Genomic DNA, 25,167 nt, shown 5'->3' with positions numbered 1-25,167 from the left:
CCTGAAACCAACTGACGGCAAATATTTGTTTTTCATCCTGAGCAGGAAGAAGCTGAGCTGCTGCTGGACCCTGAGTGAGTCCATGTACAGAGGACTGTCTCTGCCCCTGGGGGAGATAAGAACAGTTCTGACTTCTTCACAAGTATTTTACAGGAAATGTAAATGATTAAAAACGTCCTGACAGTGAGAGACCGGGTCGTCCTGTCCAGACTGAACATGTGAAAGAGACTCGGACGTCCTCGAAGTCTCCTGAAGATTTATCTTTGATCTAAACTGATGTTTTCCACCTCATGTTTCACTCAGGGACTCGCTGGGGGAGGAGTCACAGGTCGCTTTGTTTAGAAGGGATCTGATTGGCCACTCCTGATGAGACAAGAGAAACACACACTACAGAAAACATCTGAACAATATTCTACAGAGTTCATGTTTGAAATCAGTTTGAGTTCTCGTGTCCTCAGGGTTCAGTCGATCAAGACACTAAATAGAAACACCTCAGGTGTCATACATGTGAACGACCTGAAGGTGTCACTATATCCTTTTCACTGAACCTGTAACTGAACATATCACAACAAACCCGTCAGCGTGAGAGGACTGTGGCTGTTGTAGCCCCCCCCCCCCCCTCCAGTCAGGACTCCATGTTTGGTCTGACAGGAAACTCTTCAGACCTGCAGCCACCAGAGAGTCTTCAAACTGGGAGAGAGAGTTCCTCCCCAGAGTCTGAGGGCGAGGCCAGTATTTTTAGAAACACAGACTTACTGGCTATTATGAAAGGGGGCGTGTGTGTGTGTGTGTGTGTGTGTGTGTGTGTGTGTGTGTGTGTGTGTGTGTGTGTGTGTGTGTGTGTGTGTTTGTGTGTGTGTGTGTGTGTGTGTGTGTGTGTCTGTGTGTGTGTGTGTGTGTGTGTGAACCTGGCAGTGACAGATGGATCATCATGTCTCTTCATGTTTGTCGGCCTGAAAACATCAAAACCGTCCTTGTTTTTCCAAACTGAGCCGTGGAGAAACTCAAGTACTGTATAGAGTACTCAGGTATTCTACTACACAGAAGGAAGTCAGTACACACCGGGTTTCCTTCGTGTCGTTCTTCTGCTTCAACATTTTGTTTAGTTTCTTCTGTCTCTGAAGTGAAAACAAAAAAAGTGAGTTTCCCAGAGGTGGAGATGAACAGAGGCATCACAACTTTGACTGGATCTTTGTGTCCTACTTAAGATACTTTCTAGAATATTGTTTATGCGAATATTTAGTAAATATTACAAAACTATATATTACAGTAGTGTGTAGTACAGTAGGGTACGGGGAGCTGTGGTTCAGGAGGTAGAACGTGTCTAAAGGTCGTTTGTGTGTGTGTGTGTGTGTGATGTGTGAATAGGAAACTGGACTGTGAGAAGCTTTGAGTGTCATCAAGACGAGAAAAGATCTACATGAACACAGACCATTCACAGTATAGATTACAAACAACAAGAATCAACAAAGTACAATTTTCATCAAAAAAGTCAAAGTACAAAATGAAGGGAGCGGAGGAGTGTGACATCCAGGTTCCTAGCAGTCTGAGTGGGGGTGTCAACTAACCTTGACAAATAGTTCAGTCTTGTCAAGGTTAATCTTCAGGTGGTGAGCAGACGTCCACTGAGAGACGTCAGTAAGACAGACAGAGATTCGTGCTGCTACCTGTGTTTCAGATCGGGGAAGAGAGAGAGGATTAGTTGGGTGTCATCAGCATAGCTATGGTAGGAAAAACCCATGTGAGTGAATGACAGAGCCGAGAGAGAAGAGGAGGGGACCCTGTGTCAAAAGCAGCAGAGAGGTCTAGAAGGACGAGGACAGAGGACAGAGGACAGAGAGAGGAAGCTCCAGCAGTGTGAAGCTGCTCAGAGACAAGGAGGACAGTCTCAGTTGAGTGACCTTGAAACCAGACTGGTGAGGGTCAAGAAGGTTGTTATGATGGAGATGGGAGGAGAGTTGATTAGAGATCACTCGCTCAGAGCTGTGGAAAGAAAGAGAAGAAGAGAGACAGGTCTGTTGTTGTTTACTTCAGACGGGTCGGGGGGGGGGGTCTTCAGGAGAGAGTTAGGGAAAAAGCCAGTGGACAGGGAAGTGTTGATCAGATGGGTGAGAAAAGGAAGAAGGTCAGGAGTGATAGACTGGATGAGAGGGGGTCAAGGGGGCAGGTGGTCGGGGGGGGCGGAGGCTACCAAGGTAAGAACTTGATTGGGAGACATGGGGGGGGGAGAGGAAAGAGAAGGGGATGAAGATGAAGAGGATGGAAATGTAGTTATAGAAGGAGGATTAGAAAATGATGAGAGTAGGTCATCTGACATTTTTGTAAAGTAGTTGACAAAGTGGCTTGGTGGAAGAGTGGGGGGGGGGACTGGGGGGAATCGAGGAGGTTGGAAAAGATGGAGAAGAGTTTTCGGGGTTCGAAAATTAGGATTGAATTCTATTTTGGTAAAAAGAGCTTTTGGCTGCAGAAGTAGAGAAAGAGGAGAGGACATGTGGACCTGGCGTGAAGTAAGAGGACAGAGAGTCAAGAGAGGAGGACAGAATAGAAAGAGTGTCTGTGAAAGAGTTAGGATGCATGGGTGAGAACGAGTCAGATGAAGGGAGATAAAACAGAGGAGGGAGAGAGGAGGGAGAGAGGAGGGAGAGAGGAGGGAGAGAGGGAGCGGATGCTGCGATGGACAGTTCTAGGGTCTGTTGATGAGGTCTTCAGTTTGAGAGAGTCAGAGAGAAAGTGGTCAGAGACATGAAGTGTGGTGACAGTGAGGTTAGAGGTAGAGCAGCTTCTAGAAAGACAGAGCGAAAGAGCAAAGGAAGAAAATAAAAGGAAAAGGTCAGATGACTTCTCTGTGTGGATGTTGAAGTCAACCAGAAGGACAAGTGGAGGGACATTGTCTAGGCACAGAAAGTGAGCTTATCATCAAGTTCCAGAACCAAGTGTGGATGTCAGAGTTTGTAATGTTTAATAATGTGTGTGATGTGTTGGACATCTTGTTGTGATGCAGCAGAGAGAAACTTTGATTTGTCTCATTTCACAAAAGCATTCTGGATCAGCTAGAAACAAACTGTCAAACTAACTTTGTGTAGTTGGTGTTTGTGAAGCAGCAGCAGCAGGTTGTCAGGTCCGACTCATTCACAACCTCCAGGCGAGGGGCGGAGCCTGTAGAGCAGCCGGAGGCGGGACCTGACATATAAACTCTGCTGTGGAAAGATCAGTGTTGTTGTTTACAGCTCATCCACACCGGCGTCGGCCCTCATCACCAGAAGATCTGGAATCTCCTCGTGTTTCCAAGTGGACGTCTTCAACCTCTACTCTCCTCCACTCGCTCTCTGGGAAGCTTCCACACATTGTCCTGCTGGTTCCTCACATGGACTCACTCTGACATGTTACACACATTTTACCAGGAGGCTGCAGGAGAAGATCCAGAACATGTCCAGAGACACTGACTCAGACATTAGTTCTCACATAGAGAACCTGCAGAACGTGTGAGGAACATGTGAGGAACATGTGAGGAACATGTGAGGAACATGTCAGACTTCAGTTTGTCTGGAAACAGTCTAATTGAAAAGGCGATCAGACTCCAGATCCATCCTGAGCTCAGGCTCCGCTCCGGGCTTTGATTCCCTCCCAGCTCAGCCTTGTTCCCCTCTCCGCCATTTCAGAGCTGCTGAGGCCTCCTCTGAGCTGGAAGAACAAAAGCTGCTCTGTCTTTGTTTGCAGCTTCACATTCACGTGCAGAATTTACATTTACAGATGAGCGACCGCTTCCACACACACACACACACACACACTACAGCATCCTGGCTTTTAAATTATTAAAGGACTCAAATATGTGGCTGAAGGTCAGACGGAGACACACACACACACACACACACACACACACACACACACACACACACACACACTGAACGTGTGTCGACTTCTTTACTGAACTTTTACTCCAGATTTTCAGTCTCGTTCACATTCAACTTTTTCTCAGATCAGCTTTTCTCTGCTGTTAGAAATGATCCTGCAGCCGCTCTCACTTCGATTGGTCTGAATACTCCTGAGGTTATTATCCGGTTTCACTGGACTCATCTTTCTCATGCTGACGCTCGACAGCAGCAACATGTCAACGACTCATCCACTGGGACCAGTGTCACACCAGGACTGAAGGAGGACAACAGAACAACTCTTTACTTCTATGGTGTAACAATCCAAATCTAAAACCAAGTCTTAATCCTCAAACAGCCCTTTGAATTTGTGAGGACCAAACAAAATGTCCTCACAATGATGGTGTTTTTTGGACCTCATAACTATAGATACACCTGCACGTACACACACACACACACACACACACAAACAGACACACACTTACCATCTGCTGTCATCTGTCTGTCCCCTCTGAACCCCCCCAACAGGTCCACACCAACTGACATCAAATAACCCTTCCATACGAGATGGTCTGTATGTGTGTGTGTGTGTGTGTGTGTGTGTGTGTGTGTGTGTGTGTGTGTGTGTGTGTGTGTGTGTGTGTGTGTGTGTGTGGTTAACAACAGAATACCAAACTGTGACACTACACTGAATGGAAACACTATGTTTACTAACAGTGCAACAAAGAGGAAGCAACTCAAGTACTCGTGGTGACATCTAGAGGCTGAACCGTGTATTACAGTTTATCACAGACAAAAATATGGAAGTTTAGACAAAACTACAAACACATGAAGAAGAAGATGATGAAGCGGAAGATGATGAAGAGGAGTGAAAAATGTCTCTAAAAGTTCTAGCACTTGTCAACAAAGCAAATCTATTAAAAGTTGACATTAAGTAAATGTTTGTAAAGATGTTTCTGTCGTTTCAGGTCGTTCTTCTCCACGATCACTACTGCACAGACTCTGACTGCAAATTACTTCATTACCACACGAGAAATTTGAAGAATTATCGTCATCTTCACTGGTCGAAGTTGTGATTACAGTTTTTTTCGATTGCTTAAGCACGATTTTCAAAACAGGGCCCTGTGTTTCAAACACTAAACACAATCAGCACAACCACACACCCAATCAGCAGAACACCTCAGATCCTTTGCAAAACTAAACACTCTGGTAAAAGCTATACACTTATTTATCAAAACCAAATTTTTTTGCCATATGAAACACACAGGCTTCATATGACTTAATTCTGCTTTAGCCAGTTACACACTGCTGTTGCTAACCTTAAACACTTTTAGCAATTCCAGTTCTCAGTGATTAGAGTACTGTAAGTGAAGTACTCTGAGAAAGTGCAAATATACAATAAATTCACCAAACAATACACAAGACCAATGCTGCAGACTCATGAAAACTGAATTTATTTCTCTCCATATCCCCAAATCAGTCAACATGTCAACATGGAGAATCACAACAAAACATGTCCCAGTTGTCATGCTACTACAGGAGTGTGCATAACACTGTAAGCTCGACAAATATCAGGCAAGCAGAACATTCTGTATCCAGTTCAGGTTTCAATGAGGGGTACCTGAGCCTGGGGCTGGAGATCGTAAACCCTTCCCCCTCTCACCCTCACTCTTCTTCTTTTTTGAGCACAAGCTCCATTTTGGTTGAAAACAGGTGAACTCAGCTGCTGCATTGCTATAGTGCTTAAACCTGATTGGTGTGTCTACAATTAAGCAATCGTGTGTTTGAACATCTGATGGCTGTGTTTAACATATTGGTCCATAGGGGTGGTCATTTGACAGGCTGTGCTTAGGAATTGCAAGGAAGTGACATCTTGATATCCTTCTGTGTTTAATGTATACAAGTGTGTTTAGTGTTTTGCAGATCACTGTGTGTATTGTTTTGCAAAAAGTGTGAAGCTGACATTGTGCTTATAGTGGTGCAGATCTGGGCCATGTTTTGCTCCTTGAGTGTCAGGTTTGATAATTGTGTTATACTTTGGATTTTAGTGTTTATGCAATCGTAAAAAACTGTAAGTAAATATGTAAAGAGTAAACAACAAGAATCAAAGTTTATATATACAGTCACTGTCTTTTATTCATAGTATTTAAAAAATCTTCATTGTTTACTTATGTAAAACTTATTTAATAACAGGTTGTGTTTTATGACTTAGTGTTAAATACTTCTGCATTGCCACTGACTTGATGTATTATATATCACACATAACATGTTTTTTTTTCTCCAGGAGGAACCTGAGGAACTCTCCGATAGTGACATAATTCCCGCATCCTTCATAAAAGTGACACTAAAAACTCAAAGTACTCTTCAAATAAAGTTTCTCCAAACGTGTTTGTTATTTTATGTAGTTAATATCACGATAATCCATGTCCAAGAGTCCATTTCCCCGGATAAGATTTATTCGTTATTTGCCACTATAAACACACTCTGACCTCCTCAAGCTTTTATTTTGTTACTTCCTGTTACCGGCATTTGAATTTGCATATGAGTTAAATATTAAGTTTCACCCGAAACATTTAGATTTAACATTTAGATTTAGATTTAATTTAACATTTATATTTAAAATTTAGATTTAGATTCAGATTTAACATTTAGATTTAAATTTAATTTAACATTTAGATTTAGATTCAGATTTAACATTTAGATTTAACATTTAGATTTAAATTTAAATTTAACATTTAGATCTAGATTTAACATTTAGATTTAACATTTAGATTAAACATTTAGATTTCACATTAAGATTTAAATTTAACATTTAGATTTAGATTTAGCAGTTAAATTTAACATTTAACATTTAAGTGTAACATTTAACATTTGGATTTAAATATTTTAAATATCTCTAAGTTGACAAATATTGTTGTAAATGTGCAAAAAAGTGACTCTCAAAAATTCACTCCAGTTTTTAAACATGGTTTGAAGCTAAATGTGACAAAATGTTGCTGTTTATTTTCAACGTGAGCTGCTTTACAAACGGCACCCCATAAGTGTCTAATATATTTTATATGAAAAATGTTTACGTTCAATAAGAGCTGATCAGTCATTTAAATAAATCTATAAAATCATTAATTAACAGACTCAGTTTATATGAATCCACAAATAACTGCATTTAAAAACATAAAAAATAAGGATTAGTGACCTTTGATGGATAAAGAGCAGAAGTCAGAGCTGAAGTTTCACACACACTGACCTGACCTGACCTGACATATCTTAACCTAAACATTATTATAACTCGTATCCTCAATCCAGGTCTCAACCCTCAAACAACCATAAAAAAAAGTGGGTCAGAAAGTGAGGACCAGCCAAAATGTTCTCACTCCATAGGTTCTAGACTCGAAATACTGTATATACACACAAATTTATTCACAACAGACTTTCTACTTGGCCACCAGAGGGCAGCAGAGACAACACAGTCGCTCTCCTCCACTGAATCTCCTGCGGTGTTTCTAGTCTCCTGTGAGTATGCGTACGGCCAGCAGGTGGAGCCAGAGACCTGGACACGTGAGGTCACTCCACAACCACTGAACTCAAATGAAACATGAACAACTCTGAAAACACAAGAAGAAAAGTCCTCAAATGATTTCAATGATTTCATATGAAATATGAGAATAATAATATAGTTGTTCATTGTTATTATTATAGACGTAAACATATACATTATAGTGTTATTTAAAGATGTTAAACTTATTATATCTGTGTTTTTCTGCACTCTCAGTCAGATCAATAAACCAGTTTGTTGTTGTGGTGCAGCAGTGGAATGATGGGAGTTGTATTCTTCTCCTGGTCGGGATTCCTTCGGTGTCGATGGTCTGGAGACTCTGAAATCGTTTAACGACTAAAATCATCTGCTTCAAACTTAAAATTCAAGATCTAAAAGGTGTTTCATAAAAATGTGACTTCAAATAAAAAGTCACTTTTGATTCTTCAAACAAACACAGCACTACTTTTACTTTCTAAATGAGACGCCTGATTTCCAGATGAAATAAAAAGATAGATTATTGGGTTGTGGTCTGTTAAAATGAATCTCCTGCATCTATAGAGAGATTAACTGGTGAAGAACCCCAGGTTTGAGTTTTGTCTTTAAATTTCTTTTATATTATTTGCTGTTTATCTGTGTGTATGTGTGTATGTGTGTGTATGTGTTTTCACGTGTGCATGAATAGAAAAAAAACACACGATGCACAAAGAGGATGAATGAAATGCACCGTTACCTGATTAAGAAGTGATTGACAGCTCAGCTAACACACAGACTTAAATAAACAACAACTAAGTTTGTTTCCATCAGAGATAAATCAGCTCTATGATTGGACATGATCCTACACTGACTGATGACATCATCATAACACATGAATGTGTGTGTGTATGTGTGTGTGTGTGTGTGTGTGTGTGTGTGTGTGTGTGTGTGTGTGTGTGTGTCTCTGTCTGTGTGTGTGTGTGTCTCTGTCTGTGTGTGTGAGTGAGTGTGTGTGTTTGTCTGTGCATGTGTGCATGTTCGTGTGTGTGTGTGTGTGTGTGTGTGTGTCTGTCTGTGTTGGTGTGTGTGAGCGTGTGTGTGTGACTGTGTGTGTGTGTGTGTGTGTGTGTGTGAGCGTGTGACTGTGTGTGTGTGTGTGTGTCTGTGTTTGTGTGTGTGTGTGTGTGTGTGTGTGTGTGTGTGTGTGTGTGTGAGTGTGGGTGTCTGTGTCTGTGTGTGTGTGTGTGTATGTGTGTACGTGTGTGTGTGTGTACGTGTGTGTGTGTGTGTGTGTGTGTGTGTGTGTGTATGTGTGTGTGTCTGTGTGTCAGTGTGTGTGTCTGTGTGTCTGTGTGTGTGTTTGTGTCTGTGTGTGTGTGTGTGTGTGTGTGTGTGTGTGTGTGTGTGTGTGTGTGTGTGAGTGTGGGTGTCTGTGTCTGTGTGTGTGTGTGTGTATGTGTGTACGTGTGTGTGTGTGTACGTGTGTGTGTGTGTATTTGTGTGTGTGTGTGTGTATGTGTGTGTGTCTGTGTGTCAGTGTGTGTGTCTGTGTGTCTGTGTGTGTGTTTGTGTCTGTGTGTGTGTGTGTGTGTGTGTGTGTGTGTGTGTGTGTGTGTGTGTGTGTGTGTGTGTGTGTGTGTGAGTGAGTGTGTCCTTCTTCCTGCTTCAGCAGGACTCTGCAGGGATCAATAATTAAAAAGTGCTAATGGACTGCAGCCAGAGACGTGTGTCTGTGTGTGTGTTTGTGTCTGTGTGTGTGTGTGTGTGTGTGTGTGTGTTTGTGTGTATGTGTCATCATATCAAGGTCTAGAGCCTCAGTTTGACCTGATGACCTCCAACGACACGACATCAGCTGAGTTTAAATATTAAAACCACTGAAAGTGACACCAACACGTGTTCTGACATATAATACATATATAATACATACACATAATACATATAATGCATACACATATATAATACATATACATACACATATATAATACATATACATATGTTCACATATTTGAATGACTTAGTATGACGTGTGACTTCAGTGTTTTTTCACACACACACATCAGTCACATGATCAATGTTAAGTTAGGAAATAAAAAACTAAGATTTTGCAGAAAACAACCAGTTTTTGTATTTCTTTATTTTTAAGCTGTTTCGAGGTTACAGTCACGCTAACTGTGTCACTGGTCTTTATGCTAAGCTAAGCTAGTCCAGTCGGTGGAACTGTTCTTTATGAGCAGTTCTAGGAGGAACCCGCTGCTCAGTGAGGGCGGAGCTACATTTAAATTTGTTCTTCTGCTGAAGAGCAACTAGCTGAAAACACAGGATCAACAGGAAGTCACCTGTCTTCTCTTCCTGTTTCCATCCCTGTCTTATTTTAAAAAATGTCTTACTTGAACTGTCTCCAAATCTTTTAAAGCATCATGAGACATGATGTAATTTCAGTATAGCTGCACTGAAGTCATGCCATGTTCCTGACGTGCTCTTGACATGTTCCTGACATGTTTCTGATGTGTTCCTGACATGTTCCTGACATGTTGATGACGTGCTACTGACATCTTCCTGATGTGTTCCTGACATGCTCCTGACATGTTCCTGACATGCTCCTGATGTGATCCTGACATGTTCCTGGCATGTTCATGACGTGCTACTGACATGTTCCTGATGAGTTCCTGACATGTTCCTGACATGCTTCTGACATGTTCCTGACATGTTCCTGATATGTTCCTGATAAGCTCCTGACATGTTCCTGACATGCTTCTGACATGTTCCTGACATGTTCCTGACAAGTTCCTGATAATTTCCTGACATGTTCCTGACATGTTCATGACGTGCTTCTGACATGTTCCTGACATGTTCCTGATATGTTTCTGATATGCTTCTGAAATGTTCCTGACATGTTCATGATGTGCTCCTGACATGTTCCTGATGAGTTCCTGACATGTTCCTGACATGTTCCTGACAGGCTCCTGACAGGCTCCTGATGTGTTCCTGACATGCTCCTGACATGTTCCTGACAGGCTCCTGATGTGTTCCTGACATGTTAATGACGTGCTTCTGACATGTTCCTGACATGTTCCTGACATGTTCCTGATATGTTTCTGATATGCTTCTGACATGTTCATGATGTGCTCCTGACATGTTCCTGATGAGTTCCTGACATGTTCCTGACAGGCTCCTGATGTGTTCCTGACATGTTCCTGACATGTTCCTGACAGGCTCCTGATGTGTTCCTGACATGCTCCTGACATGTTCCTGACAGGCTCCTGATGTGTTCCTGACATGCTCCTGACATGTTCCTGACAGGCTCCTGATGTGTTCCTGACATGCTCCTGACATGTTCCTGACATGTTCCTGACATGCTCCTGACATGTTCCTGACATGTTCATGACATGTTCATGACGTGCTCCTGACATATTCCTGATGAGTTCCTGACATGTTCCTGAAATTTTCCTGACATGTTCCTGACAGGCTCCTGATGTGTTCCTGACATGCTCCTGACATGTTCCTGACAGGCTCCTGATGTGTTCCTGACATGCTCCTGACATGTTCCTGACAGGCTCCTGATGTCTTCCTGACATGCTCCTGATGGGTTCCTGACATGCTCCTGACATGTTCCTGACATGTTCATGGCGTGCTTCTGACATGTTCCTGACATGTTCCTGATATGTTTCTGATATGCTTCTGACGTGCTCCTGACATGTTCCTGATGAGTTCCTGACATGTTCCTGACATGTTCTGACAGGCTCCTGATGTGTTCCTGACATGCTCCTGACATGTTCCTGACATGCTCCTGATATGTTCCTGATATGCTCCTGACATGTTCATGACATTTTCTGACAGGCTCCTGATGTGTTCCTGACATGCTCCTGACATGTTCCTGACATGCTCCTGATATGTTCCTGATATGCTCCTGACATGTTCCTGACATGTTCTGACAGGCTCCTGATGTGTTCCTGACATGCTCCTGACATGTTCCTGATATGCTCCTGACATATTCCTGATGAGTTCCTGACATGTTCCTGACATGTTCCTGACATGTTCCTGACAGGCTCCTGATGTGTTCCTGACATGCTCCTGACATGTTCCTGACAGGCTCCTGATGTGTTCCTGACATGCTCCTGACATGTTCCTGACAGGCTCCTGATGTGTTCCTGACATGCTCCTGACATGTTCCTGACAGGCTCCTGATGTGTTCCTGACATGCTCCTGACATGCTCCTGACATGTTCCTGACAGTTCCACAGTACTCTCCAGTAGTGAAGTTCTTCTTCTTCTTCTTCTTCCTCTTCTTCTTCTTCTTCTTCCTCTTCTTCTTCTTCTTCTTCTTCTTCTTCTTCTTCTTCTTCTTCTTCTTCTTCTACTGTTTAATTCTCCACTTCCTGTGAGTGGTTCAAAAAGTCCAAACTCTCCAAAGTGTTTTCACTCTGTAACAGAACCAGGTTCAGTTTGATCCAGATCCAGAACTCCTCTTCTGCTCTGAGGAACCTTTCACACCTGATGTTTAGCTTCACACTGAAAAGTCTGAAGGTCAGATGATTTCTTAAAGATGCTGCAGGTTTGTTGCAGTCTTAACTTCTGTTTACACCTTCCTGTTGAAATAGTGTATTTCCCTAACCCAACGTGTGAGTTGATCTGGTGATTTACGTTGTCCTGCCTCTTCCCTCGTGACGTGGAAACACCGTCAGCCTGGCTGCAGCTCTGGGACCAGCCAGGGAGAACCTCACCCAGCTCACATGCATGAGTAGCTGCAGCTCGGCTCCACAACAGGGCTACAGTTCATCAGTAATTGTCTTGTGCCATCATTTCCTTTCACTAACGGAGCCTTTCAGGCTGCAGATAAAGGCTTGTTGTGTCGCTGGGAGAGGAGCAGACCCACAAACTGACACTGACTCACAGTTTGACGTTTTCCTTCGCTGGAGAGGAGAAGAAAAACAAACTCGCTAAATCTACTTTAAATGTTTTATTGATGAAATCTTTCTACAGGCTCATGTTCGCCTGCTGCCGTCCATCATGTGCTCCAATGAGCACCTTTCAAAACAGATGTCATGCTAAAGGATTAGTGGCAACACTCCCAAAGCATCATGGGAAATGTAGTTGTTCAATAGTGAATACAGATTTTAACAGGCTCTAGTTTTCAGTTTGACTATATTAAAGATGATCAGTGACGGTATAAAGATGATCAGTGACTGTATATAAAGATGATCAGTGACTGTATATAAAGATGATCAGTGACTGTATAAAGATGATCAGTGACTGTATATAAAGATGATCAGTGACTGTATATAAAGATGATCAGTGACTTTATATAAAGAGGATCAGTGACTGTATATAAAGAGGATCAGTGACTGTATATAAAGATGATCAGTGACTGTATATACAGATGATCAGTGACTGTATATAAAGAGGATCAGTGACTGTATATAGATATAAGATGTCTCAGCCTGTTTTTATATCATCAAATATCTTGATGTTAGTACATGACGCCTTCACCAGGTCGTTTATTATTTAATATTAAACGACCTGAGTATAACAAAATTCTCAAATTTATTTACAAAATAAATATGAATCCATCAGTAACAGTTAAATAGTTGAAGGGAGATTTAAGCAGTAAACAGGTCCATCATTTAAAATACATAAATTTATAGATTAATACATTTTGAATCTATTTGAAAAAGCAGTTTTAGAAAGAGGGATGAATAACTATGTTTTAAAAACGTATTATTATTTAATTTGGAAGTCATTCATGTATTTGTAAATAATGGACCTATCGACTGTTTTTGTTTCTTTTAAAATTTGAACTTTGGTTTTGTTCATTTAGACATTTAAAAAAACTTCTGAGCTGTAAAGCTGCTGCGTCACCTTCAGGATGTAAACCTCATATCACAGTTAGACAGGTGACATGTGTGTAGGTGCAGAACATGTGCTTTTATCAAGTTCAACCAAACAACAGTGCTGCCTGGCCCAGCGGCACAGCGGCAGCTCCTAAAGTGTTTTCAGGAAATATGACAGAGCTCTGAACAGGTAGGAGGAGAGGGAGGAAGCGGAGGAGCCGTGGGGGCGTTCGAGCCCCTCACTGTCCCAGCTTGTTCTTTCAAACTGAATTCCTGCCGTAAATGTTGAGCCTCAGGCTGCGGCTCGTAAAGACGCCTTTAAAAACAGTGTGTGGGTGTGTGTGTGTGTGTGTGTGTGTGTGCGTGTGTGTGTTTGTATAATCATTTGAGTGGGAGCTGCCTCTCTCACTCAGAATTCCTCCGTCCACACTGATATCTTTTACTTTTAAACTCGTCACTGTAGCGGTGGTTACTTGTGGCGTCCTCACTTCTCTGGAGTTCTCTAGACTTTTGAAATGTTTGTGTCTGGATCAAAGAGCGTAAAGACGATCCATGGTTTAGGATCTAAACTGCAGCCAGAGGGCGATCCAGAGGTTTGGGCTTCACTTTCGGTCACATGACTCCACTACCAGCGATGAATAGAAAGTATCACATCACATAGATTACAGTTCGTATACTACAGATGAAATAAATTACTAATATAATAAACTATAGATCAGACATTCTCAATCATTGGGCCCCGGCCGATTTGTGGGATGTGAGCGCCCTCTGCTGGACCTTGAAATGTTTTCAAATTGAAACTAGTGGGCCCCGACAGCCGCACACGTCATCACTTTGAGACGCCCAGGTGAGCTAATGCTAACCGCTAGGCTGTAGTATTTGGAGTGATGGTAAAGTTCCTTAAGCGGAAAAACAATGACAGCGACGCTACTTAGCCACGAAAAAACTTCAAATTTGTACGTAGGTACAACCCGACTTCAATAAATATGGTTTTGTTAACGGATGTGATGATGGAGAGCCCAGAGCCCGGGGGGGGGGGGGGGGGGGGGGGGATTGCAGCTTGAAGCCTTCCAAACTAAAGCATCTGGAGACAAGACACCCGACTGCTGCTGGGAAGACAGTCGACTCCTTCAGAAGAAAAGAAAATGAACCACAAACACAGAAAAGGTTTCTCGACTCTCTGACAACAAACTCACATTTGCATTGAAAGAGACGTGTGGCCCAGACTAAGAAAGCCTGAGCGGAGGAATTGGTGCTACCTGCCGCTGTGGACATGTTCCAGGAGACGATCGGGGAGTCAGTGGTCTCGCTGGCGAACGACAGAGAGTCGGCGAATATTAGAAATGACCTCAGACATACAGCGTCAGGAGGTGGAAGGAATTAAAGGCAGCCCTTCTCTTCACCACGAGATGAGTCCACTGGTTTGAGTTGTGCCGCATCGCTGTTGGTTTTTGTTCGCTAACATTGGGAAACAGTTTTTTATGTATACATTGTATTCGATGGCTACAGATTACATAATATAGATACTATGATATGGATACTGTAAAGGGGGGGGCTCACTGGGGCCACACGTGTGTCACATGTTGTGAAGCAGCTTCAGGGAGAGACAGAGGAAGTCATGGTTACACGTCTGCACTTCCTCTTGAGCCAGATAACGTCTGAGGACACGTGCTCTGTTTTCAGTTCCATTAAATGTGAATGCATCAAACCTCCGTGGGACAAAGAATCTTTGTGATTCGATTGTGTCTTTGTAGAAGTTTAGATTCATCGTCTGCTCATGTTTCCCTCACAGCCTGTTTCCTGTGCGGCCCCCGACTTCATCACGTCGCTCCATAAAGACACAGTTGTGTCATGGTTGCCTTAATGACCTGAAGAACCTCTTCTTTTGTCACCAGAAACTTTTTTAGGAACCAGGGTTTTCTAGAAGAATCAACAAAAGCTCCATAAGGCTCCTCGGACGTCGTCATCAACCACTGCACCTTCTTAAAAACCCTAGAAAAGCTCTAGAACCTTGGAACCTCCCGGCATGTTTTGTCTAAGCTTAAGCAGAAGAACATGAAATGAAACTGGACTCTGTGCTGAGGGCTCCCTGGCTGATCTGATCTGCTGCTGGAAGTGTCCTCTCCTGTGCGTCGCTGGACAGGTTCCAACCTGTTGGCTGCAGGAGGTCTGAGCTGGTTCCACACACTGATACCTGCTGCCTGCGTCCTGCTCACTCATCCCTCACTGGTTCCTCCCTCTGGTGGAGCTGTGGTGAGGAGAGAGCGTCAGTGGGACGCAGCAGATTCAAACTCTGTTGATTCTTGTCTGAGCGACGTCGAGACACGTAGAGTGACCTCATCCCCTGCAGGGCGAGCTGCCCCCCCCGGGGTCTACTCTGAACCCAGATCAGTGTCAGCGCCAAAGCTCCGAATATTTAAACAATTCACAGACTCTTCAGTGATGAACTCTCAACTATAGAGAGAGAATGTGGCTCAACTCAACAGAGGTTCATGATAGTTCAGAGTTCTCAGCTGCAAACAGAAGATAATGAACAAGCTGAAGAGGAGATTGATTTCATTCATTCTGTTTATTCACATTTATCCAAGTATCATAGATGTTTGAGTGATGGGTCCTTTCGTTTTGGATCAAATTACTCACAGTCCAGAACCTTTAATCCCAAGATGTTGATATAAAAAGCTCTCAAACAAGATATCGAAAGCAAAAAGTTAATTTAACAGATGTATAAATAGAATAAATGTATTTAAATATCATATTGAGTATATGTGTTCTTTTTGGTGTGAAGTGTCTGTGTTAATTTTCAACAGGTCAAATAAATAAACCTGTCCAGCGTCTCGCTCCGTTACTGCAGGGGCTCTCTCACATATCTGATATTTAATCATTTTGACTCGTTAATCCATCTTTTAATTCTACTGATAAGTCAACAGATTTCTGACTCACTGATCCAGACTGAACCTCCTGCGTCTGTGCTCACACCGAACTGAAGTGTTGGTAGTTTGGATCAAATTCTAACAGAGAGTGAGTATTTAGTGATATCTAGTGGTGAAGGTAGAAATGACCAACAACTGAGCCCCATGGATCCAAAGACCCTCTTTTGTTTTCAGCAGGTTGTCGGGTCCAACTCGTTCCCAACAACAGGAACATGTGGGAACATCCAGGCGAGGGGCGGAGCCTGTAGAGCAGCAGGAGGCCGGACATGACCTATAAAAGCTCTGGAACCTCCTCTTCTTTCTCAGTTGACGTCCTCGTCTTCAGCTCCTCTTCTTCATCCTGTTGATGAGGGTTCTGAAGTCACGTGTTAGAAAACTCATCAACACGTCCACTCGCTCACTGGGAATCTGAATCGGACTTTGCGTTCTCACGTGCAGCCGCTCATGAAATGACAGGAAAGCATCAGGAGTCTGAGATCAGCGGGTAACAGGCACAGCTACAGGTCGGGTCCCGGGGTTAAGGACCTGTCTTGGTTGATATTGTCCTTCAATGGTGCAAATTCCTAAACAAATCTAGAGTTAATCAAATTATTTCCAACCAATTGACACACATGAACCTGGGGCTTGAGGGGCCCCTCCGGCTCTGGGGCCCTGCGGGGGCCCACGGCTCTGACCAGCTGGGGATCGGACCTGTGTGGTCGGCGCTGGCCCATGAGGCTGATAGATGGGAGTCGATAACCAGAACTGGAGCCGAGCTGGACCAGTTTCAGCCTGTTCCCCTGGTTCCTCTGAACCAGCACTGTGACCACACGAGGCTCCTCCTGTGATTCTTATGCACTTGATATGTGAGAATGAAAAATATGGATCAGCTGCTGCTTCTTAATACGCTGGATCCAGACTGGTGCTGTGCTGCCACAGGAAACTGGTTTTCCACCTAAATCACAGTTTGGTAAATGCTGCTGCCATGATCCAGGTGTGCAGTGAGGAGCTTCTCTATCAGAACCATCGAAGGGTTCAGTGAGAGGGATTGAGTGACGTGTGAACATAGACCAGTTCACCGGTTCACCAGTTCAATGGTTCACTGGTTCCACACCGGAACATGTCCTGCAAGACACAAACATCTGAAACCTGCAGACACAACAACTCTCTGGACCCTTTCTGGACTCCGGGTTTCACACTCGTTCACGACAACAGGACCGACTCAGGTATCACAGGAACGAACTGACTTAGATCCTCACGTACAGAGAGAGCAGATCATAATAAATATAATATTAATAACTTATTGATGCTCCGTCCCTGCTGACACCTGACGGACAGCCAGGAAGGGAACTCTGACGCTCCGCTCCAGTCCGGGTCCACGATCCGGACCCGCCGTTTGCAGGGAGCCGGCGGAGCCCAGTTTGAACTGACAGACGTCGGCAGCGACCAATCAGCGCCCGCCGTGCGCCTAAACCGTGTTTAATCTACTCAACAGACCAATCAGAGTCGTCCTCGGCGGCTGCGTGCGTCATCAGAGCAGAATGTGAACGTGCGCTGCGCGTTACCGGAGCTCACTGCGCTCCCATCCCCCAACCGGAGCGCTGTCCGCCGCTTTGTCCCCGCTCATGTCCCGGCTCATGTCCCGGTTCATGTCCCGGTTGTAAAAGACATGTGTTCTAACCCCGGTAAGGAACATACGTGTGTGTCACAACGCGTCACTCCATGAGCACCTCCACCGTCTCATCGCATGTCTGTCGCGTCGCACAGCTTCTTCTCCGCGGGCTCGAACACTGGACCAGCGGGCTGCACCGTCACACGCAGCACCGGGGGTTCGAGCTCCGGCCCATGAGTTTTTACGTGGAAAGTGAAGTGCGTACATCGAAGGGAAGGAGTGAGATTCAAACATGGACGCCGGGAGGAGGAGGAGGAGGAGGGCAGACATGGCGGCGATGTTCCGAGTCTCAGCCGCTGGAGTCCTCTGCTCGGGGGGCGGGGCTCCTCCACCGCACGTCAATCAATCAAAGTGACAGTTCGTCAAACCGCGCGCGGCTCGGTGCGAACTCGACTCTCTCGGTTCCCCGCGGCTGGTGGGACCGAGGGGGACCGGGGAGGAGCGGGGGGGACCGGCCCGGCCTCGCTGGTCTGACCGGGGACCAGATCTTTGTTTCTGGAGGAAAGGATGAGGAGCAGCGGCGAGGAGGAGGAGGGGGCGTGGCTCCGGCTGTAGAAACCGTCCATTGTTCCACTCCGACTCGCCAAAGACTACACCTCTGTGGAGCCCGCAGCCAATCAGCGGCCGCCCACCTCCTCGACGCCCCGCCCCGCAGCCTATATTACGGTGTCGGTCCGGAGCAGCGCGAGCCAGTGGCACAATAAGCAGGAGCGCGCAGAGCGAGAACCTCCTCATCAGAACATCACGGAACAATGGCCGACACCAAACTCGACTCCGGCTCCGACCTCTCTGTCAAGGTAAGCCTACCGCCTCGCACCATCACCGGGGCTCATTGCGCCCGGAGCCCCGGCCCCGGCGCCCTCCCCGATACTCCTCCTCCATCGTCCCCTCGAACTCTGTCGGAGGCGCCGGTGGAGGAGGAGGACAGATCCGGTGTTTACGTCTTTTTCTCCGAACTGATGGAGAACATGAGCAGAATAACGCGGGGGAGGAGGAGGGCTCCGCTTCGTTGTTTGTCCAGCGGCTGCGGAGCACCGAGCCCTCGGTCCGGACCCTGCGGAGCACCGGAGCACCGAGGGGCTCGTTGCTCCGCAGGGTCCGGAGCTCCGGTGCTCCGCGGCTCTCTGCGCGGACCTGACGCGCATTATTCGCGCACTTCTTCCACAACTTGCGGAGCTGCTACTTAACGCGAATTAAGTGCGAGGTTAAATCCCCGCGTCCCGCGGCGGAGAACCGGACTCTTGAGTCGGTCGGTACCGGGCCGCGGGGGAGTGGGATCTCCGCGGGGAAGTTGCTCCGTTTGAATGGAGGCTCGGTGCGTAACAGCAGATTTGACTTGGAGGCTCCACTTCTCCTCCGGGCTGCCGCTCCGGTCCGACCCGGTTTGTTTACCGACTCCGGGAGGTCGGTGCTGCTGCTCGTTCAGCCTCCTTACCGGAGAGTCTCCGAGCGGGTCTCCGTGTTGGAGCGGGTCTTTGGGCGCGTTCATGTGCGGGGACAAGTTTTCTTTCTGTTGAGCGAAACACTGTGTGTGTGTGTGTGTTTGTGTGTCCGGGCTGTGCAGGTCTCCTGTGCTCCTCTGTTTGGGACTTGTTTCGGGTCCCGCAGGGGGGGGGGGGGGGGGTAGCTCCGCAGGAGAACACATCCAGATCAGATGATCATCAGGGTGCTTCCAGGAGCGGAGGAGGAGGTGCGGGGGGAGAAGTTGGGGCCAGGTGTCCGCCGTTAATCCGCGGAGCCGCTATTTATAGTTGTGGAGCGTTTTTACGCACACGCGCCTCTTTACGCACAGTGGGTGCGCGGGTTCGAGTCCTGCCCCCGGACGCGGATCCTGGTCCACAGGTTGTGATGAGTAACTGATCAATACCGGTACCTGCGCTGCTGGCGCCGAGCAGACCACGACCGACCGGACCGGGGGCCGGTAACCGACTCGAGTCGGTTCGTCGGAGGGATTTAAAAAAGCCCCGGGGGGTTTGAGCCCGTGCTTTTGCCGTATTTTCGCTTTTCGTGCAGCTCCTCCTCGGCTGCCATGTGTCGTCTTCTATTGTCTCAGGCTCCGTTACAACGCGCGGCAGCCGCGTGCGTCGCGCTCGCCGCCTCCGCCTCCTTATCATCCCCCCCCCCTCCTCCTCCCCTCCCTCCGGCGCCCTCCTGTGTTATTTTAAACCGAGCGGTGCATCCTGGGTATTGCAGTGCGTCTCCCGGGCGTGTCTGGTGACATGTCGGTAGAGGCAACCCGCGGAAGACTACAATACCCAGGGTGCCCCGGGGCACACATCAGCGTATCAGATTACAACACATTAGAGAGGATGGAGTGGGAGGAGGTGGGGGAGGGGGGATCTGCAGCCATGGTGTTTAAATAGGAAGGTTTCATTCTGCCTGCAGCTCCCACAATGCACTGCGTGTAACTAGGCCATAGGGAAGCAGCCGCCTGAATGTTGTTCTGGTTTCTGTCTCCACCAGGACCTGAAAGAGAAGAAGCTGGTGGAGGAGAAGGAGAACGGCAAAGATGCTGCCACCAACGGGAAGGTGAGTCTCCTCCACCCTGTTCCTCCTGGATCCTCCTGGAGCCTCCTGGATCCTCCTGGATCCTCCTGGAGCCTCCACACTTTATGAAAGACCACTTTCTAAAAGGTTGTTGTTGTGTTCAGGAGAAGGAGGAGAATGGTGAACCTGAGCTAGATGATGAAGAGGATGAGGAGGTGGACGAGGAGGACGAGGAAGATGATGTAGAAGGTGCGGAAATATTTTTTATTTAACTTTTTTCACTCAGATTTTCTTCAAGTTGTCGTCAACCTCTTAATTCGGTTCATCCTGCAGGTGACGAGGAAGACGAGGAGGACGATGAAGACGAGGCTGAGGGCGGCACAAAGCGGGCAGCAGAGGACGACGATGATGAAGATGATGATGAGGTGAGGCGGGGACTCACACGTAGCTCTTGAATCCGGCCACGAGTTCCCAGCTGAACTCTTTTCTGTTTTTCAGGATGAGGTCGAGACCAAGAAGCAGAAAACAGACGATGACGACTGATGCGTTTCCGACTTCCTGCTGAACACCTCCCAGGTTCTTGACCTCTGGATGTTTAGAGGTCACAGGTCGAGGGGCTGGACGACGCATTTAAAGGAAAAAATAATAATAAAAAATTCCAACATGGTCATTAGCAAGTAGAGTTCAACAAGCACCCACCACGTCCCAAACGAGCCTCCCATCAAATCTGCACATTTTCTAGAAGAACCACATCGACGCAGAAATCAGGCTTAACAACAACAACAACAACATGAAAGAAGAATTTGTTTGTATTTTTATTTACATTTTATATTTTTGTACATATTGTTAGGAAGGGGGGTCAGTTTCTCTCTCGGCAGCGACCTCGTCAGACCAAATCGGTGCTTCTTAAACAAAAAGATTTTACTTAGTTGACCATGTTACGAAACCTCGACCGATTTGTAAGAAGCTAAACACGTGACAGAAACCTCTTAAGCCGTTGAACTCAGAGCATTCCAGTAAATTTAATGTATGTACTTTAGCTGTACCATAACTAGTTTGTTTGTATGGGGGGGGTAAGGCCAAAGAGAAGAGCCTCTTTTCTTTTCCTTTTGTTTTATGACGGCCTGTTTTGATGTATGTGCGAAGTTTGTTGTTTGACAATAAACCGGACTTTTATTTTGTGAGTTGTATTCTGCATGTCTGCTCAGTTTTGTTCTTCTTGAGTGGAGCTTCCTTTGTGGAGCGTCTTTGGAAGGGGTCAGAGGTCACAGGGCTGCAGCCTGGGGTCGGGCCCTTCAGCAGCAGGGGTGCAAACCGGTTTCCTTTGAAGAAGCCGCAGCTCAAACATGACGGAAACTTAAAACTCTTTATTTCAACATCAGTTAATAAAGACAGACTTCAACTAAATTTAAAATCTTATCTGATCACTGAAAAATTGACTAATACTATTTAAAATAAACTTGTAAAACTTGAGTAAACCAGACAATGAGGTGCAGGTAGCATGCTGCTGCTTGTTGAATACTTTTACTTAGATTACTTTTATACTTAAAGTACATTTTAGACAGTTTTCTGTATTTACTGTTTTAGTTCTTCCATTGGTGCGAGTAGCAGTGTTGGATTATCACTAAATAAATCTACTCCGGTACAGATACTCCAGTATTTCTAAATTAAACATATTTTAGCCGTCTGAAGATTTTGTTTTAACTACAAACACAACTTGAAGTTTGTCTCATTGAAAATACAACTTCTGTTAAAGCAACACAATCTAAATTCACATGAGTGGTGTCATCTTTACCTCTAAGGCCCAATTTACTGATGATACTGGCATATTTGTATAACTAGTGTTTAAAAGGGAATATTTTTGGTTGTATTCTGTTTTGTTGTGTTAGTTTTATAATACTGGTTTTCTTTATGAGTTGGTTTATTTGCTGAACCACAGCTTGTAGCTCTTAATGAACTCTATTATTAACGAGCTGCCTCCAGAACACTGAGGTCACGTGATGCAGGTTCCCCCCCGAATAGATTCTTACAAAAGAAAGTTGAAGACATATCAACGCCACAGCTTTGCTCTTTTTATTACTGCTCTTATTCTATATGCTTTATTTTCTTATGCAATGTTTTTATTGGTAAGTACTTTGAGATATTTTATTGTGACTGATCTGCTCTTTTCGACTTTACTATGATTTTATACTGATTCTATGGTTCAAAGCTAAATTTGAGTGGTTGCATCTGCGGCTCTTTGTTTATCTCTTAGTTCCCAGTGGTTCTCATCATGTGCTTCTAATGTTATAACTTTTAAATCTCTGCTGTTAAGCACTTTGTGTTTCTTGTATGAAAGGTGCTATACATTTAAATATTAATATGATTATTATTTTTATATTTTACATCTGACATCTTAAACTTGAATTCAGAACACTTCTACACCACAGTATTAATATTTATAGTATTAATAGAATAGTATTTTCAGGAGCATCAGTGTTACTGTCTGTTTGAATTGTTGTGTTCACTACTTGTTGTGTTGTGTTTGTACTGTGTGGTATTTGTACTATGTTTGGATGAGAGTGAATCTGTGTCGGCTGAGAGACACAAACATGAGAAGGTGGATGAACGTGTCTGGAGAAACATCTGATCCCAGTTCAGTCAGCTGCAGCCTTCAGGTGTGAACTGCAGAGGGACATGAGGACGTCCACACGCAGGAACTCAAAGAGACGCAGTACGACACCATCACTGCTTCATGGAATCAAACACACTGACCTGCTGTGTGAACTGATTCATCCTGCAGAGATGTGCGTGTGAACTGTCCTGCTGTAGGTGTGTGAACTTATTTTGGTAATTTGGTATCTTGTTTTTATTATAAATAATTTGTATATTCATGGTTATATTTTGTTATTTAAAACATTTACATATTTCCACCTGAAATCTTTCAGTTGAGTCTGAAAATATAAAGATGATAAAATCCCTTCCTGTCTCAACCATAGACTGTATATGGTCTCAACACAAACTGTCCCCCGGTGGCTCAGCGCCCCCGTGAGTCCAAACTATGAACTACACACCAACTGTGAACAGGAGAAAATCACATTTATATATATTTATTTATAAATACATACATACACACACAGGCACACGCAAACAAACACACACACAAGAACAAGCACGCATATATATATATAGATGAGGGATCCCCCCCACACACACACTCCCTCCTGACCCTCCAAACCATCAGGGGTCCATACAGCACCCCGGCAACCAAGGGCTCACCTAGCAACAGCTGGTGCGTTAACAGCCCCCCCCCCCCCCCCCCCCTTCTCCTCCTCCCTTCAGCCCCTTTATATCCACTCAAGGCGGGTATTTAATTAAGTACTGCACTGAAGTACAACTTCAAAAAAACTACTACAAACTACAACTGTGATGTATTAGTATTTTTACTTCATTATTTGTGTTTTGGGAAATATCCCACCATGTTTATTTATGGTTACGAAGACAATGAATTACTGTTATGTAACTAAACGAAGTACTGATACTGAGGTACTGTAACTAAACAAAGTACTGTGACTGTGATAATGTGACCTGTAGTAGCAGGTGGTGTCTGATGCAGTGTGTGTGAGAGGCCACTGGAGGGCGGTGGTGTTCAGGTTTTACTCCTTCACAGGTGGTCCTCAGGTGTTATCGGATGTTTATTGGTGAAGTGGGACAGGTCACCACCAGGGGGCGATCAGCCGGCTTCACCTCTGGGAGTAATTTTTATCCAAGAAATGGGCCGCTGCATCTCTTATGGTTTTACTGTGGACACTTTGGATCCTCGGGAAGCCGACTTGCTGCTTCTGCAAATCAATCAAATCTCTCGACCTGCAGCAACCCAGAGGGTGTGAGAGTGAAACAATCACTCGGGTTAATTTATATTTGATTTCTGCAAATAGATAATTTCACTTAAGTAGCTGGAGCTTTAAAGAGACAGGAGCTAAAAGCATGTGTTTGAGACAGAGGCTGAAAAGAGGAGCTGCAGCGAGGAAAGAGATTCTGAACATCACTAAAAATTTTACAGTCATTAAACTGCCACACTAATAAAATGATCAACCTGAATATGAACAGAATATATTACCTTTGATATGGAAGTGTCATTCATTCATTTGAAGACATATCTGTGCATTTGTAACAATGATGGTGTTTTTGTCTAATTTGAAACAAATTCATTTTCAAATCATTCCAAAAAAAAAAAGAATATTTACTCTCCTCTCAAATCAAATTAAAATAGGGAAACATCTCGAATTGCTGTCCATTGCAGAAGCAAATTAAAAGTAAATGTTTACTTCCATTACAGCATATATATGATTCAATGTTCTTGTAGCCTTGACTCTCGGTGTCATCAGCAGCACCATCATTTCTTCAAAGTACGGCAACGGTGAAGTTCTATTTGAACTGATCTATAAGGTTCATTATTATTACACAGTCTGTGTTTGCCTCTGTATTAATTTGACTCTCTGTCTAATGGGTTGAGAGGGACTGACAAATTACACATTTGCTTCTTGTGTCCTGATCATGTGACAGATTAGATTTTCCAGTGACTGGTTTCACTGGATTATACCATAAATCACTTCACTTTAAGAATATCCAGTTTGGTATAAAATCGTAGGTTTTGTTTTGACCTGTTGTGCAATAATGTATTATAACGTGATACAATAAAATGGTTTGCCTTTCAGCATACAATAAATGTGTTTATCAACATAAAATATTGAATATTAATATTAAAGAAAGAAAACATTTATTATGAATATAGGAAAGTATAAAAACACAAATTACTAATGGTGTACTTACTAAACAAAGATATGTATGTGCGTATGCGTGTGTGTGTCTGTGTGAGTCAACGTACTTCCAAAACATCGGCTGGCCACTGTAAA

At 44.5% G+C, this 25,167-nt stretch overlaps 1 protein-coding gene and 1 long non-coding RNA gene across 2 annotated transcripts in view; one reads left to right on the top strand and one right to left on the bottom strand.

Moving 5' to 3' along the window:
* LOC128454689 (uncharacterized) overlaps window positions 1-4,492 on the bottom strand; it is a 4,952-nt gene extending 460 nt beyond the window's left edge. The window contains exons 1-5 of the long non-coding RNA XR_008341636.1: window positions 4,355-4,492; window positions 3,075-3,681; window positions 1,569-1,667; window positions 1,063-1,118; window positions 1-363 (exon numbers count right to left, since the gene is read on the bottom strand). The exon at window positions 1-363 is cut by the window's left edge and continues 460 nt beyond it. This is a non-coding gene — a long non-coding RNA (uncharacterized LOC128454689). The remainder of the gene's footprint in view (window positions 364-1,062; window positions 1,119-1,568; window positions 1,668-3,074; window positions 3,682-4,354) is intronic.
* Window positions 4,493-18,422: 13,930 nt separating this feature from the next.
* On the top strand, window positions 18,423-21,462 carry ptmab (prothymosin alpha b). The gene is made up of 5 exons (XM_053438166.1): window positions 18,423-18,582; window positions 20,249-20,314; window positions 20,437-20,521; window positions 20,606-20,697; window positions 20,771-21,462. Exons 1-5 carry the CDS (start codon window positions 18,538-18,540, stop codon window positions 20,813-20,815), a joined length of 333 nt encoding a protein of 110 aa, XP_053294141.1. The 5' UTR covers window positions 18,423-18,537; the 3' UTR covers window positions 20,816-21,462.
* The last annotated feature ends 3,705 nt before the right edge of the window (window positions 21,463-25,167 follow it).

The sequence above is a fragment of the Pleuronectes platessa genome, chromosome 13 (assembly GCF_947347685.1).
Source record: "Pleuronectes platessa chromosome 13, fPlePla1.1, whole genome shotgun sequence".
In the NCBI taxonomy this organism is placed as follows: domain Eukaryota; kingdom Metazoa; phylum Chordata; class Actinopteri; order Pleuronectiformes; family Pleuronectidae; genus Pleuronectes; species Pleuronectes platessa.
This window is presented reverse-complemented; position numbering and strand designations above follow the sequence as displayed.

What these genes read in the sequence shown, in the direction of transcription:
- ptmab (XM_053438166.1), top strand. Translation starts at nt 18,538, where the DNA reads ATGGCCGACACCAAACTCGACTCCGGCTCCGACCTCTCTGTCAAG. An exon ending in GCTCCGACCTCTCTGTCAAG is followed by an intron (nt 18,583 to 20,248) that starts GTAAGCCTACCG and finishes TGTCTCCACCAG; the next exon opens with GACCTGAAAGAGAAGAAGCT. An exon ending in ATGCTGCCACCAACGGGAAG is followed by an intron (nt 20,315 to 20,436) that starts GTGAGTCTCCTC and finishes TGTTGTGTTCAG; the next exon opens with GAGAAGGAGGAGAATGGTGA.